This window comes from Eucyclogobius newberryi, unplaced genomic scaffold, assembly GCF_026437365.1.
Source record: "Eucyclogobius newberryi isolate DKJ021-1_F unplaced genomic scaffold, fEucNew1.0.hap1 SCAF_13, whole genome shotgun sequence".
In the NCBI taxonomy this organism is placed as follows: Eukaryota; Metazoa; Chordata; class Actinopteri; order Gobiiformes; family Gobiidae; genus Eucyclogobius; species Eucyclogobius newberryi.
In genome coordinates this window covers 2,078,482-2,094,455 of record NW_027315757.1, presented here as the reverse complement: position 1 = coordinate 2,094,455, position 15,974 = coordinate 2,078,482, and the positions used below count along the sequence as shown (strand labels likewise).

The 15,974-nt window shown below is 46.7% G+C and overlaps 1 protein-coding gene across 1 annotated transcript in view; it reads right to left on the bottom strand.

The window, feature by feature from the left end:
• smg1 (SMG1 nonsense mediated mRNA decay associated PI3K related kinase) overlaps positions 1-15,974 on the bottom strand; it is a 185,572-nt gene that overhangs the window by 60,769 nt on the left and 108,829 nt on the right. The window contains exons 20-37 of the mRNA XM_072442335.1: positions 13,972-14,195; positions 13,337-13,536; positions 12,397-12,558; positions 7,265-7,419; positions 7,034-7,161; positions 6,527-6,838; positions 5,834-5,975; positions 3,442-3,592; positions 3,261-3,381; positions 2,773-3,018; positions 2,518-2,669; positions 1,688-1,811; positions 1,484-1,628; positions 1,287-1,425; positions 984-1,202; positions 689-869; positions 447-608; positions 130-335 (exon numbers count right to left, since the gene is read on the bottom strand). Coding sequence (XP_072298436.1) covers positions 130-335; positions 447-608; positions 689-869; positions 984-1,202; positions 1,287-1,425; positions 1,484-1,628; positions 1,688-1,811; positions 2,518-2,669; positions 2,773-3,018; positions 3,261-3,381; positions 3,442-3,592; positions 5,834-5,975; positions 6,527-6,838; positions 7,034-7,161; positions 7,265-7,419; positions 12,397-12,558; positions 13,337-13,536; positions 13,972-14,195 — 3,169 coding nt within the window. The remainder of the gene's footprint in view (positions 1-129; positions 336-446; positions 609-688; positions 870-983; positions 1,203-1,286; positions 1,426-1,483; positions 1,629-1,687; positions 1,812-2,517; positions 2,670-2,772; positions 3,019-3,260; positions 3,382-3,441; positions 3,593-5,833; positions 5,976-6,526; positions 6,839-7,033; positions 7,162-7,264; positions 7,420-12,396; positions 12,559-13,336; positions 13,537-13,971; positions 14,196-15,974) is intronic.

Below are 15,974 nucleotides of genomic sequence, written 5' to 3'. Positions count from 1 at the left end.
CCAGAAGCAGCCCCATCATCCAGAAGCAGCCCCATCATCCAGAAGCATCCCCAGCATCCAGAAGCAGCCCCAACATCCAGAAGCAGCCCCAGCATCCAGAAGCAGCCCTAGCATCCACAGCAGCCCTACCTGCAGCACCATGACGGGGTTGGCCTGCGACAGCTTCTCCACAATCTTGCTGTAGCAGTCGTGCATCATGGCCTGGTCTGGGCTGCAGCTCTGCTCCTCAGAGGGCCCCACTCTGCTGCTGTCCGCCTGCTCCTCCTCCTCCTCCCCCAGACCATCACTCTGAATACTGCCCAGGAAGGTAGGCAGGGCCGACGGCAGCTTGCCACCTGGCAACAAAAACAAGAGAAACCAAGTATTTGGAGGAGCCTATTGAATTGTGGGATATGATTACAGTTCAGCACTCTTTTGTGTTTGATCTGTTGTAAACACAAGCCCACCTGCGCTCTGAGCCTCCCCTCCCAGTGACAGAGAGCCCACGATGGCAGGGTACAGGATGAGGTGTGGGGAGTCCTGGGCCACTCGGCACAGCAGGCTGCAGATGCTCTGTCGGATGTAGGCTTCAGGGTGGTTCAGACGGGAGAACAGCTGTGGGATGATGGCTGAGGAGCAGAGGAATATTAAAAGCAATAGGAGCGGAGTTTATCCACATAGACTTGAATCAATTTCAGAAGACACCTACCTCTCCAGGGAGCAGTGGGTGTAGAGCCAAGCCCTACCTCCAGACCCTCTCGCAGCTCTCCAGCATGCTTCACTAACAAGCGCAGGAGGCGCAGAGTGGCCATTACAATCAGGTCATCATTGCTCTGCTTACTGATGTTACAGGACAGGATGAGTTTGGGGTCGTTCTCATCCAGGGGCAACTACAAAACATTAACATCACTGTGAGGGCTAAGATAAGATAAGATAAGATATTCCTTTATTGGGAAATAAGCACACATTGAACACACGGATGACCAGTTATAGGAGGCTCTGACCTGTCCAGCGTTGAGTTTGAGGAAGGTGAAGTAGGCCTGACAGGAGACGCGGTACAGGCCAAAGATGCGCTCTACCACACGCCTCCACACCCTGATGAGACCATCTGCAATGGGCTGGCCCACGTCCAGCAGCCAGGGGCAGGCCGCAGTGAGCTGCCTCCAGATCACATCTACCAGATCATCCTCATCATCCTCTTGCTGCAGGGCCATGTCCTCATCCTGGCAGACGCACACGCACACATAGATGAGAGCCTGCACCGGTGTTCACTCCACCCAGTGTGTCCCAGAGAGGTGTGAGAGTACCTGTATTCCTGTGGGGCGGCACATGGCCTGGCCCAGGACACTGAAGATGGCTCCTTTATCTTCTTCACTGGTGCCTTCAGGCAGAAGCTCCTCGATCTCGTCCTTCTCTGCAGGCAGCAGAGGCAGCCCCTCACCTTGGCTAAGAGAGTTCAATAGTTTTCATAATGAAACTTTACAAAGAAACTTATGAAACTGACCTGGCATTATCCACCACCTTCCTGCCCCAGCGGTAACTCCAGCTGGCCAGTGCTGCCCAGGACTTGGCCATCTCTGGGGCCAGGCAGGTGGACAGCTGGTAGAGCTTGCCCAGCACATGGTCTGCGTCGCCGACGCCCACTTTCACTGCAAAAACACAGTCAGAATCTCTCGCATGTGTTCAGGTTGAGAGGAGGTGTGGTTACCTGACGTCTCTGCGGTGATGTGCAGAGTGCCCTGATCCTCCAGAGGCACCGCCAGCAGAGCAGCGATGTTCTGGCTCAGGCTGCTCACGCTGTTGGTGTTTAGCACGCCTGGCTTCTTTACCACCTAAAATTAGATACAATACAATGAATACAATTAGAACAGAAGGCCTTTCAATGGTGATTGTTCTGACAAGTATTAAAATTAGATTTGATTTATTTATTAAAATCAAGATTTCATCCCAATGCAATGTTGAACTCATCCAGGAGCATTAACATTTGAGACAAGACTACAAAGGCTGTGTAGTTTCTTAGAGGTGTTGTTCAAGGTGGTTGGGTAGTAGAAGAAGAACTCGCTTGCCACTTGCTTCTGTATTTTAAAAGATGCTTTATTCACAGAAAACGGCATCAATACAACAGACAAGTCTACATTTACCTGGGAGCTCCCCAATGGATTTGATCTGGAGTTCCCCGTTTCTAGAGTTACTGCACTTTTTATAGTCTAGTAACAACCTTTTTTCACAAAAGGCGGAAGACCCCCTTAACTGGAACTTCTTCCTTTCCCAAGCTTACCGGAGGTTGAGGCTCCCAGGATGCGCGGACCCATCCTTTCCTTTTAGCCCCTCTCATTGTATATGTGACGCATATAGTAGAAAAACACATTCCATTTTGACAGATACCTCAGCAGAACCCAGTATCCCATGTATTTCAGATGGTCTAAACTACAGGGTTAGTAGCACAGCATTCCCATGAGAGACCACCACGGATGACATTACTCAAAGCATCTTAGAAAATTGACCAGAGAACAAAAGAGTACGGACAAAGAAACGTGCCTGTTTGAGCTGAGGCGTCATATCCTTCCAGTCGGCCAGCAGCCACTTGCAAAGCGTGAGCACAGACCTGCAGGAGGCGCTCTCGTTCTTCCTCCCGCTGCAGTATGTGACAGCCATTTTGCTCAACATCTCCATAGCTGCGCTAGACTGACCTGTAAAACGCAGAGAGTATGTTGCAAGGGACGTGTCGCTACATTCCAAGTGAATTCTGTAATAAAAGTAATAAGACTTTAATGTCTGGTAGGTGGTTCTGACCGGCAGTTCTCAAAACCTTGGCCTTCTCAATCTCCAGCTCCGGGCCCCAGGTCTCCTGCAGGGCAACATCCAGAGACAGGCGTTTGAGGGCGGTGTGTAGCTCCTCCTCAGGGCCGTCCCCTGGAGCTTGGTCTGCACACTTGTTCAGCAGACGCCATGCAAGATTAATGTTGCCTTTTTTACGGGCAAACTTGACTGCAGTCAGATAAAGCTGCATCAGGTGGCTGTCTACACAAGATGAAGAGCCTAGAGAAGAAAAAGTAATCAACAACCAATATTATGCTATTACATGAAACGCTCTTCAAAGAAAATAAACTTGAAATAAAGCACTACGTTGAGTACTTTGATCTGGGTCAGTTTTAAGGCTCTTTCTCACCAATCCAACCAAAACCAGCCTGACCAGTTCGGACTGGAGATTATGTTCTTTGTGTGAAAGAGCCTTTGCAAAGCCTCTTAATGCTAAACTCAGTGGGACATTCTTCACCTACCCTTAAGCTTGTGCAGAAGCTGTTTTTGGAACATGGTGTATCGAAGCACTTGGAGGAATGGCCGAACGTCCTGCTGCTTACAGGAGCTCACAGCCTCACTGTACAGGGGGATGACGCACTCCTGCAGACACATGTGGGTTTGAGTCCACTCTACACAATGGTAGAGTTAAGGTGTGCTTACCTCCTGAGAGGTGAGCGTGCTCTCCAGAGTGCTGGTGCAGTGGAGCTGCAGCAGGGGCAGTGTGGGTAAAGCATCAGATAGGGTCAAAGTGGAGAGACGCAGAGGGCCCAGGCAGATCCGACCTGTTTGTTTCAGGCAGCGCACCAGAGCACTGCAGGACCATACCAAAGCTTACATTAGATATGCATAGTGCCCTGAGTGTCTGCCTGAAGGTTGGGGGCGTTTGAATCCACCTCTAACCGGAGCATACTGTTATGTCTTCGGGCAAGGCATTTATTTACATTGCACATGTATGAACATTTTATGTCAGAGGCTATAGGTGCAGATCTAAGAGCAGTTGTAAAATAGTATAAACAGTAAAGACATGATGTAGTGTAGTGCTTGAACAATGATCAACTTTGTTGTCGTGTCATCTGACCTCCAGCCACGTGTCTTGGACACCCGGGTGAAGAAAGCGACAGAACTGTCAACCGCTCACCACCTGGTGGTGAGTTGGAGCCGCTGCCGGAGGAGGAAGCCGGACAGACTTGGCAGGCCCAAATGCATTGTGACGGTCTGTTGGGAGATCCCGAGGGAGGCTGGGAACATTGAGTCCGAGTGGACCATGTGCTCAACCTCGATTGTCAATGCGGAGCATTGACAACCCCCGAACTTGGTGGTGGACACTGGAAGTAAGGGATGCAGTCAGGCTGAAGAAGGAGGCCTATCAGGCCTCTTTGGCTTGGAGGACTTCTGGGGTCGTTGACAGGTATCGGCGGGCCAGGCGTACCTCAGCTTGTGCTGTCGTAAAGGCAAAAACTGGGAGGAGTTCGGGGAGGCCATGGAGGAGGACTATCGGTCGGCACCAAAGAAATTCTGGCAAACCGTCCGGCGCCTCGGGAGGGGGAAGCAGTGCTTCACCAACACCGTTTACGGTGCGGGTGGACACCTGCTGACCTCGACTGGGGATGTCGTCGGATGGTGGAAGGAATACTTTGAGGATCTCCTTAATCTCACTGTCACGTCTTCTGAAGAGGAAGTAGAGACAGGGGACTCAGAGGCTGGCTCATCCATCACTCAAGCTGAAGCCACTGAGGTTGTTGGAAAACTCCTCAGTGGCTCCTCAGTGGCTCTGGGGGTGGATGAGATCCTGAGTACCTAAAGTCTCTGGATGTTGTAGGACTGTCTTGGCTGACACGTCTCTGCAACATCACGTGGTGGTCGGGGACAGTGCCTCTGGACTGGCAGACCGGGCTGGTGCTCCCTCTGTTCAAGAAGGGGGACCGGAGGGTGTGTTCCCACTACAGAGGGATCGCACTCCTCAGTCTCCCGGGTAAGGTCTATTCCAAGGTACTGGAGAGGAGAATCTGACCGATAGTCGAACCTCGGATTCAGGAGGAGCAGAGCGGTTTTCGTCCTGGTCGTGGAACACTGGACCAGCTCTATACCCTCCATCGGGTGCTCGAGGGTTTATGGGAGTTTGTCCAACCAGTCCACATGTGCTTTGTGGATCTGGAGAAGGCTTTCGACCATGTGTCCTTTGAAGGGTGCTGACCGGAGCAGGAGCTGTGTTCATTGCCGGCAGTAAGTCTCTGCCAGGGCTGCCCTTTGCGGCCAGAAACCGGTGATAGTCAGGGGTCGGAGGGTGTCCGGTTGGAGACCACAGGATTCCATCTCTGCTGTTTGCAGACGATGTTGTCCTGATTGCTCCATCAAACCCGGACCTGCAACATGCACTGGGACGGTTTGCAGTTGAGTGTGAAGCGGCTGGGATGAGAATCATTACCTCCAAATCCGAGGCCATGGTTCTTGACCGGAAAAAGGTGTCTTGCCCTCTCCAGGTGGGTGGGGTGTCCTTGCCTCAAGTGGAGGAGTTCAAGTATCTCGGGGTCTTGTTCACGAGTGAGGGAAGGATGGAGCGTGAGATTGACAGTTGGATCGGTGCAGCGGCTGCAGTGATGCAGTCGCTGCATCGACTGTTGTGGTGAAGAAGGAGCGGAGTTGAAAGGCAAAGCTCTCGATTTACCGGTCGGTCTACGTTCTGACCTCACCTATGGTCATGAGCTTTGGGTAATGACCGAAAGGACAAGATTGCGGATACAAACGGTCGAAATGAGTTTCCTCCGCAGGGTGGCTGGGCGCTCTCTTAGAGAGCTGCTCCTCAGAGGAACCAGCTGAGGTGGCTCAGGCATCTGTTCCTGACACCTCCTGGGCGCCTCCCTATGGAGGTTTTTCAGGCATGTCCCACCAAGCAGAGGCCCTGGGAAAGACCCAGGACACACTGGCGGGACTATGACTGGGGAGAGGGAAGTCTGGGAGTCCCTGCTTAGACTGCTGCCCCCGCGACCCGGCCCAGGATAAGCGGAAGAAGATGGATGGATGGATGGATAGATAGTGTAGTGCATGAGCTTACTCTGGGCTGGCTGTGGTCAGCAATTCTGTTGGCTGCTCTGCTTTGCTCATGGCACTCACAGCACTGCGCAGCACCTGCACCTCGATGGCCCTGTGCAGTTCTGTAGGGTCCGGACTCATGGAGGGTAGCAGCTTCTTCAGGTCTGACAAAACACAGTCAACAAACACATCAACTAGGGTTTGGATGGGGAGATTCTAGCTGATTTGTGATGTCAAAGTCCTTAGCATTCATCTAATTATGTCTATAAAAGTGGGACTAAACAGAAAATTTGTGGTTAAACTCCTTGTCTGGAGGACTAAAGGAGAGTGAGGAAGACGAGGGGAAGAGTCTGGACCGGGATTTGAACCACCGACCGCTGTCACTCTCCCGTCGCCGTCATGTCACTCTCCCGTCGCAGTCATGTCACTCTCCCGTGTAGTGTGATTAGAGTCTGAGACTCAATGAGACTCCAGTTGTGTAGTGTGGACCTCAGACTCTCTGAAATCATGTCAGCTTTAAGGAGAGTGAGGGGAGGAGGGGGGGTCTGGAGGACTAAAGGGGAGACTGAGGATGACGAAGGGCGGGGTTTAGAGGACTAAAGGGGTCGTTGAGGGGCGCCGTCTAGAGGACTAAAGGAGAGTGAGGGGGAGGAGAGGCAGGGTCTGGAGGTCTAAAGGGGAGGAGTCTGGAGGACTAAAGGTGACATATCCTTACCAAGCTTATCCTTCCCAGTGGACAGCGTGCCGCAGTCCTCCCCAGGCAGTAGCTCCAGCTGGGCCCTGCACTCCTCCAGCTCTCCGGCCTCAAAGTGGCTGAGGGCCTGGAGGTAGTTGCAGTCTGCCTTCAGGCTGATGCTCAGGGGGTTGGTTGAGCTGTGTTTGAGAGAGTGGATGCTGTTCTGCCACTTCTTCACAGAGTCCCAGTCGCTCAGAGCCATGTAACACTGACATGCTTTGTTAGCCAGGAAACTTAGCACCTCAGAGGTGCAATCACTGGTCTTCAGCAGCAGAGTCTTCTTACTGTCTCCTGGAGAAGCACCAACACTGGAGATCAGTTTACAGCACATGTTTGAAAGGTTTTACAGGTTTTAAACACCATCAGTGTCTTGTACAGGTCGGCCAACATACAATGGTATGATTCTGGTTCATGCTCGTTGGCTAATGGAAGCTCAGTGCTGATGTTGAAATGCAGTATTCTTACACAAACTGACAGTTGTATTACCATTAATGCTGTGTTTGGGGCTACTGCTGCTGCTGGACACTCTTAGAAAAGCTGAACTTTTGATGGAGCAGTCAACTCCAGTGACCGCAGACACCTGCTCCTGGTACTCCAAAGCAGCCTTCTCAAACCTGAAGGCAGACAGGATTTTTTGAAGATTTCTCTGGTGTGATGGCATCTCATCCAGCTCACTTTCATTATACACATGTGTTAAAAGCTGTTGAATCCACTCACCGTCCCTCAGCCTGCAGAGCCACAGAGGCGAGCCAGCCCAGGCTTCGGCCAGTGTTGGACAGGCTCCAGGAGACCAGCCCATGGATGGCCTCTGGGCATCGCAGCTCACAGAGAGCATCTACCAGCAGCATGAGGACCACCTCCAGCTCTGGGCCCTGGGAGACATGATAGGCAGCACACATTAAATAACAACAAGGGATGGGGGGAAGAAATTATAAAAATTAAGGAATTTAGGGAGAAAATGGACCATTATGTGTTAAATGACACCAATCACCCTTTTCACCCTGGACCAGAACCTCCTGCCACAAGAGCAGTTTCTTTCCCTCCGTTTGACTTATGAACACTTAACACCGGCTACTTGAATACTCAACCAATACAATTCACGCACTGATCACTTTTCTGCACAATTTCCGACTTTATTTTATTAGTAAAATAAATATTTGATTCTATAGATGTTGCTTTTTGTTATTATTTTATTATTCATGGGTTCAAAGTCCACCACAGCCTATTTCCATCTCCGTAATATAGATAAAATCAGAAGAATCCTGTCTAAAAGTGAAACTGAAAAACGTATCGATGCATTTGTAACATCTAGATTAGACTGTAACTCCTGCTCACAGCGTGTCTTAAAAGCTCTATAAAAAACGTTGGTGCTGGAGTCTCCTCACTGGCTCCTGTTGAGTTTAGAATCAAATTTAAACTCCTCCTCTTGACCTACAAAGCCATAAATGACATGGCCCCATCCTACCTCAAAGATGCTATAGAACCATATCATCCAAACAGAGCCCTTTGCTCTCAAAATGCTGACCTTCTGGTGGTCCCAAGAGTCTCTAAAAGCACAGTAGGAGGTAGAGCCTTCTGGTGGTCCCAAGAGTCTCTAAAAGCACAACAGGAGGTAGAGCCTTCTGGTGGTGCCAATAGTCTCTAAAAGCACAGTAGGAGGTAGAGCCTTCTGGTGGTCCCAAGAGTCTCTAAAAGCACAACAGGAGGTAGAGCCTTCTGGTGGTGCCAATAGTCTCTAAAAGCACAGTAGGAGGTAGAGCGTTTAGCTATCAAGCTCCTATCCATGTTCAAGATGCCGACAGTCTCTTCATTTAAGACCAGTCTTAAAACGTTCTCTTTGAAATGGCTTATGGTCAGGCCAGCTAGGAACAACCCCGAGTCCCTGGTGAAGCGGTCTCTACTCCATATGAACAGTTCATCTGCCTGGAAGAACTGGTTCTCCTCCTGACGAACTGGTTCTCCTCCTGACGAACTGGTTCTCCTGCTGACGAATTGGTTCTCCTCCTGAAGAACTGGTTCTCCTCCTGACGAACTGGTTCTCCTCCTGACGAACTGGTTCTCCTGCTGACGAATTGGTTCTCCTCCTGAAGAACTGGTTCTCCTCCTGACGAACTGGTTCTCCTCCTGACGAACTGGTTCTCCTGCTGACGAATTGGTTCTCCTCCTGAAGAACTGGTTCTCCTCCTGAGTGGGTCCAGCTCCTCTGTCTCTCTCTCTTGTCGTGAGTCAGATCTCTCCTTCACTCTGGAACTCCTCCAGGTTTCTACTTTTTCTCAAGGAGGTTTTTTGTAGTTTTTCCTGGCCGAGAAGGAGGGTCTAAGGACAGAGGACTCTGGGACATCGTCCCTCGTCCCTGAGGACATGGTTTAATCTGTTTTTCACGTCCTTTTTAAGATAAGATAAGATAATCCTTTAATATCCACACAAGGGGAAATTTCGTTGTTACAACGCAGTAGAACAGGAGGAAAGGACAGATTATATAGAACACTTGGGAAATAAAATAAAATAGATAAATAAAAAATAAAAAGATAAAGATAATAATAATAAAATAATGATAATAGAATAAAATAAAATAAAGTAAAAATAGCTAGCACAAGACTTGGTAATAGGTAATACTATTAGCAGGTAAGTAAACAGAATAAAAACAAAATAGAACACTTTCTCACCCTCAGACACAACCGCTGTTGTGATTTAGGGGCATTAAAAAAATAAATTGAATTGAAATTGAATTGATTTGCCTAGCTAAGACTAAATTGGAGGGAGAATTAGAGGGAGCCTAAATATTAAATAATGAAAGGAATTTACATGTATTATAATGTAAATTATTATCTAAATAAATGTAATTTACATTTTTTATTAGGGTGGAATTGGCAATCAGGTGATTGAGGTTAGAAGGTGAGTAACAGTCTAACTGTGATAAAATGTAAATATATGATTATATTTCTGTGATGTATATTATCTGCATAATAGTGATATGACGATATTTGTATATTATCTGCATCATTAGTCTAAGAGAAAAACGGCATGTGTGACAAACTGCATTTGTGAAGGTGTCGTAAAGATGGTGCAAAGGAATGTTTACTCCAGGGAGGGGGGTAACACCCCAGGGGAGTTTAGGTAAACATTACCCATGCTTTATCTCTAAGGAAGAAAGACAGTTGTAAAAACAAGTGATGTGAAGTTAACCAATGAGAATGTGACCCGCCCATTATGCCTGCATCCATAATGTGAAATAAAAGTACCTGCAAGAGAAAAAACGTCGTGAGAGCTCACTTCTGTGCTTCAGTTTGTGAGACTGAGAGACAGCACTCATCAGCAGACAGTTAATAGGGTTAATAATTATTATTTTTGTGGATCAGCTGTAGAAAAAGATTCAGTTGTTGTCATCTGGGCACACAAAACATTTAGACTCCTATCAAAGAGTCTACAACTGAATCCTTCTACAATGGAACACTCCTGGACTAAAGAGGGATTACACCCACATGTTTGTAAAACAGCGTAAAGTTTGGAGAAGTGATATATTAGCCGTGAGAATAACTCAAATGAGGCGAGTTGTTAGTGTAATCTAAGAGCGACATCTGTGGGAGAAAAGACTGGGCCATCCACCAGGACCGTCTGCTTTGGACTGACTCTTCACCAAGTGATCTGCCCCAACACTCCGGACCAAAGTGGATGGAATCTTTGCTGGTACATAGCTGAGACTGCTCCTTTTCACGGATCTGTCACCCCGGAGACAGGACCAAGCAGCGCCCGTAAGAGTAAGCCGGTCTCAGCCTTGTGGCCTTAATATGCAAAATGGCAAGATTTTGACCATAAGTCTTCCCTCTGAGTTGATCCCAGTGAATCCTTCTCTATTGTGTACAGCCCAGCCTTCCATTCAGTTTAACCAAACAGAAAGTTGATCTGCTGTAGCTTGTTGATTTTACCTGTTGGGAAACTGTTTGTGTTCAACCCTGCTGATTCAATGACTTGATAAATAAACCACACAAAACAATTCTGATCCCTGGATTTTATGGTAATAGTACGAGTCACTAAACCGGTACGCTCTCTTCGGTCTAAACGAGCCGCGAGGAACGTGTTTTTAGCCCTTTTGAGTTGTTACTCTGGTGCCCCGTCTTATGATATAGTGCTAAATAACTCTACACTATCACAAAGAAGTGGGTGACAAAGACCTCATCGTCGATGAAGACTGGACTGACATTGTGACAGACATTTGACAAATGGAAAAACAGACTTGATTTGAGAAAATGGGACTTATATGTTGGACTTTTTGTGTTGTGATTTTTTATTTGTTCTCATGTTTTAACCTGTTACCATCCGCCTATTTGGCACTGTGCACAATGGTTGGACCCAAATGGCATTGCTTATTAAAAGAGGATGTTCTGTTCCACATGCAAGTGTGATGCATCATTAGAAAGCTTAGGCCTTCTAGTTTCTGCAGATGTGCACATGAACACTGTCAGGGCTTCAGAACTTACACTACAGAGGCCCAAACATAAACAAAACATCCTTTTTTAGTCTGGCCTGAATATTGTCAATTTGTAATGGTCCTGAGCATGACATACTTCATTGTGTGCATATGCTGTTCACTGTACATGATGTTTATCTTGTTGACAACAACTGTGTCAAGTTTCAGATCTCTAGGAACAGGCATTTTGGTGCTGTTGACCTTTTTGTATCAAAAAGTATAAAATTATTCGGAACAAGTGATCCAAATATGTGCCAACGGTGCCAAACTGTTTTATTACAATTTTAGCTCCTCTATGATCATAAAACATTTATAGGTATTTGTGGCCTACAAAACATCAAAATGTATGTGTATAAATGTGTAAATATGAGTTTACCCATAAATTTCCCATATAGGTGAACAAATATTTATGTATTGGTATAATAATCCATATATCTAATTAAATAAGCGTCCAAAAGGCTAATAAAATCAGAAAATGTGATGCGTAAAATCTAGTCGCCTCCTGCCGAAATATCTGGCTCTGACTGTCTTTACGCATGTGATTAGAGACGATTCTGTGTGAAGAAGCCCTAAGTACCACCCACCATTCAAAAGCTTGGCTCATTGGCTAGAATAATTTGTCAATCAAAATGTTCTACGTCATCTCAAACCGACGCTATATGCATGTAAACGACTTGAACGCGTGCGTCGGAAGAGGCTTTTTTTTTTTTTTACGGAGGTTGTAAAAACAAAACCGTGGACAGAAAAATTGGTGGATGGTCTCATTCCGTAGCTAACAGTCTGAGGAAAACATGGATACCAAACACCATCTTATAAGTCAAACAGGTCATTTGTTATGGACGAAGAAATGTGCCGGACAAGCCTTAATCCTGACAATCGTCAAAGAAGAAAACTTCAGGAAAAATACAAGTGGATATTGTTTTTCCTGTGGATTCTTACGGACAGAACGAGTCCACTTACTAAAGGATTGAACGACGATTAGGCCGTCATAATTCGCAAAACAGGTAAGACATTTTGATGAAAAGTTGAGACTTTATGACAGACTATTGGTAATTGCTTCTTGGGGCGTATTATTCAATGACGTATTCGTTTTTGTTGAGAAAATAATCTTTAAAATTATGTATAACTTGCTGGTATTGACAACGTAAATAAAAAATGATGTAATAGAACTTTTAAACTATGGGAATCGCCTGCGCGCGGGTGGGCGTGAACAGGTTAAAAGAAAAAGTAGAATAAAAGAAAACAACAATAATGAAAAATGTGTGTACAGTGTGTATTGAACCCTGCGATTAGCTAGCCCCTGTCCACGGTGTGCCCCGCTTAAGGCCCACAGTCACTGGGGTAGGCTCAGATTCGAAAATGAATGAACGTGTGTACAGACCTGAGGGGTGCTGCTCTTCACCTCAGACAGCAGGTCAAAGCCGTGTCGGATGGTGACCGCAGGCTGCCCGGACAGAAGGCCCACCCTCATGAGGGCCAGTCGAATCCGGGTCAGCCAGTCCTGGCACGTCTGTCGGTTTGTGTAGAAAAAAGTCCTGATTGCCTGAGGTGCACACAGGGAAAGATCTAATGAGCTCCAAATTCAAACACAATCGATACAATCAGCCTCTGAGGGACCGTCCACGGACAGAGCTCTGTGATTGTACAAGAGCTGCTCTGTTCAACAAACACTGAAGTTACACTGCACCAACAGCATTTTGACTTTGTTACTTTGATTTTTTGTGTATTTCAGGCAACTTTTTATTTGTATTCCTTACTTTTTAAAGAATCGTTTTTTTTTTACTCCTTACATTATAAATACAGGCTTTTCATTCTCCAGAGATAATAAGCGTGACCCAAAAAAACAGCACTTTGCTGCTTTATTTTTTTTGGCCCGTAGGCTCTGTTAGACAGGGCAGCGTGAAAAGGGGATGATAAGATGAGATAAGATAAGATAAGCCTTTATTGTCCACTCATGGGGAAAAATGAGAGAGCCTTAACCACTTGACCAGCACTTTACTTCTGATCTTGCGGTGCAAACTCAAAATATATTCAGCCAATGTCCCAAAGGTGTATAAATATCCAAATGCTACAGTGATACTAGCGCAGATGTTAAAATACATCTATTGTCCTGTAGGTGTATTCTGACATGTACAGGACAATCAATTTACTGCTCTGGGAAAACGCCACCTCAACAACTCCGTTAAGACTCAATGACGACAACTTAAAGGAGGCAAATGATGTGTATAAGCGCGTCTTAAAAGATGGAACCTCCCCCACTACGACGCTTTGCCAACTGTCAAGAGGAAGTTGTGACATGCAGGAGCTGGGTGGCCTCAGACCTTGGGCGGGGCCGTGAGCGCGTTGGCACAGCCCTCGTAGGCATTGTACATGAGCTTGTCCAGATTCTCCAGGTACTGCAGAAGAAGGGCCAGGCGCAGCTGGTTAGAGTGATGACAGTCTCCGTCCGTGCCCGCCCCAAACCACGCCCCTGTTTCCTGCTCCAGGTGCACGCTCTGTGCGGCCAGGCTGCGGATCATTCCTAAAACACAGTGTTTTAAAGATGTCAAAAGCTTTACACTCAATATGAGCAAGAAAAACACTCTTATCTTCTGATTAGCAGGTCGGCAGTTCAAATCCCACTCTCTCCTGCTAGTGCGGTCAGTTCCACTGACCCACAGGTCAGCGGTACGATAGTAGCTGCTTCAGCAGAATACTGTTATTGTGTCCTTGAGCAAGACACTTAACCCACCTCACCCCGTGAGTGTGAGCGTGTGCGTGAGTGAGTGCTTAGAATGCCTTGAAGGTGGGAAGCGCAATATAAATGTGATCATTTACCATTTCACCCTGAGATAGTGATTATAATTAGCGTTAGCAGAGATGGAGCGGGTGCATGCGGGTGGTGCAGACAACAGCTAGGTGCTGCTCTAGGTGCTGCTCTAGGTGCTGCTCTAGGTGCTGCTCTAGGTGCTGTTACCTTCTATAGTCTGAAAAGTGTCCTGAGCACGGCCCAGAGGAGTGCGTAGCTTGGACAGCACGGTGAACTGAGCGGCCTCCCACACGGCCCACTGCCACAGCACCACCTCAGTCTTGAGCAGAGCCCGCGGGACCAGGCCGGACCCCAGGCCCTCCACAGAGCGACTGTCACGCTTCTCCAGCCTCCGACAGCTCTGGTACAGGCGCTCCAGCCATGGCTCTTTGCTGTGGGACAACACAGACACAGTCAGATGTTTAGAACAGCTCCGTCATGTTTTGTGGTGTGGGTGGCGTCCAAAATCTAGAAAAGAGAATGTTTTTGGTGGAATGAAAAGGAGCGCTGCAGCAATAAGCATGACACCAATAAATGCTTTGTAGTGAAGGTACACGACGAGACAAAGTTGACATTAATTGTTGATCAAGACCACCACAGGAAAATGAAAACATTTTAATGGAGACATATTATGCTTAATCAACTTAAGAGCTTTTAACCATAAATGTAATGTCTCTTCTTCTTATAAGACAGTGGTATAATGTTTTGGTGCATTTGTCAGATGTTTTCAATAGCCGCTTGTATCCATCTTTTGTGCTTGTGTTCCTACTATTTTAGTGTTGCCCCAGTCCATTCAATGTTTTTCTTGAATAACATACGATAAAAGACACGTCAGAAAAGCAGATCACCTCTGACAAAGGCGCCAAAACATGTCAGGTAAATGAGCGTCATTAGACAAAAAGAGAAATATATTGAAAAAGACAGAATTTTCCAAATATAACTTTTAACCATGTTGTAATCATTTTGCCTTCTCATTTACCCTTTAAAAGTTGTTGCAGCAATGCTGGAACCGGCCCGCGTGTTGGCCTAGCGGTTAGCGACACGGCTTTGAGTTCAGAGGTCCGTCATATCGAAACCCGACATGAACTCTTAATCTTGCATTTTCTCCCCTCGTCTCCTAACTACATAGTAAAAGAGGACTAGAGAGGAATGCTGCCAAAACCCCTGAACTCATTTGATATTGAAATAAATGAGTCGGGAGACGAGGAAAAAAATGCAAGATTAAAAATTCGTGTCGAGTTTCGATCTCACGAACCTCTGCACATAAAGCCATGTCGCTAACCGCTGGGCCAACACGCACGACATTTTCTCGCCAGAACACGAATACTAGTTGCTGACTATGTGCGCCGCTCAACCGTACGGAAGTGGAGCTTCGGCATTCTCCGGACCACGGCTCGGCAGCCAATCAGAGCCAAGCACATAAACTTTGTCGGCCAATCAGCGCGCAGCATGCTTGTAAACTGTCATGGCGCGGGCCGAGGCGGACTTTAATCAAACTCGTCCCAGCTCGATTTAATGATAATATTCCCTTTTTTCTGAGATTTATTAATAAAAATGACCCCGTCCTTGCACTCGCAAATGCCCGTCCACATTTCAAAATACCCCGTCCAAAATACGGGGTGACGGCCTCATCTAAAAGAAAACCAGCAATATTGAACTTCAACATGGAATATAAAAGATTTTTGATTTTGGACTTTGTTGAACTGAGAGTTTGTGTGTGAGACACAATGTTTGTTTGAAAATGACTGGCTTGTGGTCTTAATCCTGTAGGAGTCAGTTTCTGTCAGTATCATGTTGGTGTGTGACATGATATTGTTAATAATAATAATAATTTGTCTGAGCAGAGGTGTGTGTGTAAGAGGAAGGGATGGGGTGATGTTCATGTGCCATGTGTGTGATGTGGCTCTTTGCGGTAACACAGTAAAAATGTGGCCCTTCGTCTCTGACTGGTTGGCCACCCCTGCCATGGACAATGTGATGCATTTTCTTCAAAAGAATTTGTCCAATGTATCAATACAAATTAAATGTACAAAAAAATTTAATTCTTGCACCCGCCTCTAACCCTTAGAAAGAAAGATCTATTTAAATGGCAAATGGAATCTCTTTAGGATATTTAGGATCAACAATCTTGGAGTAAAAACCCTACTCCTCTTTCCTCCACTATAAAGAAA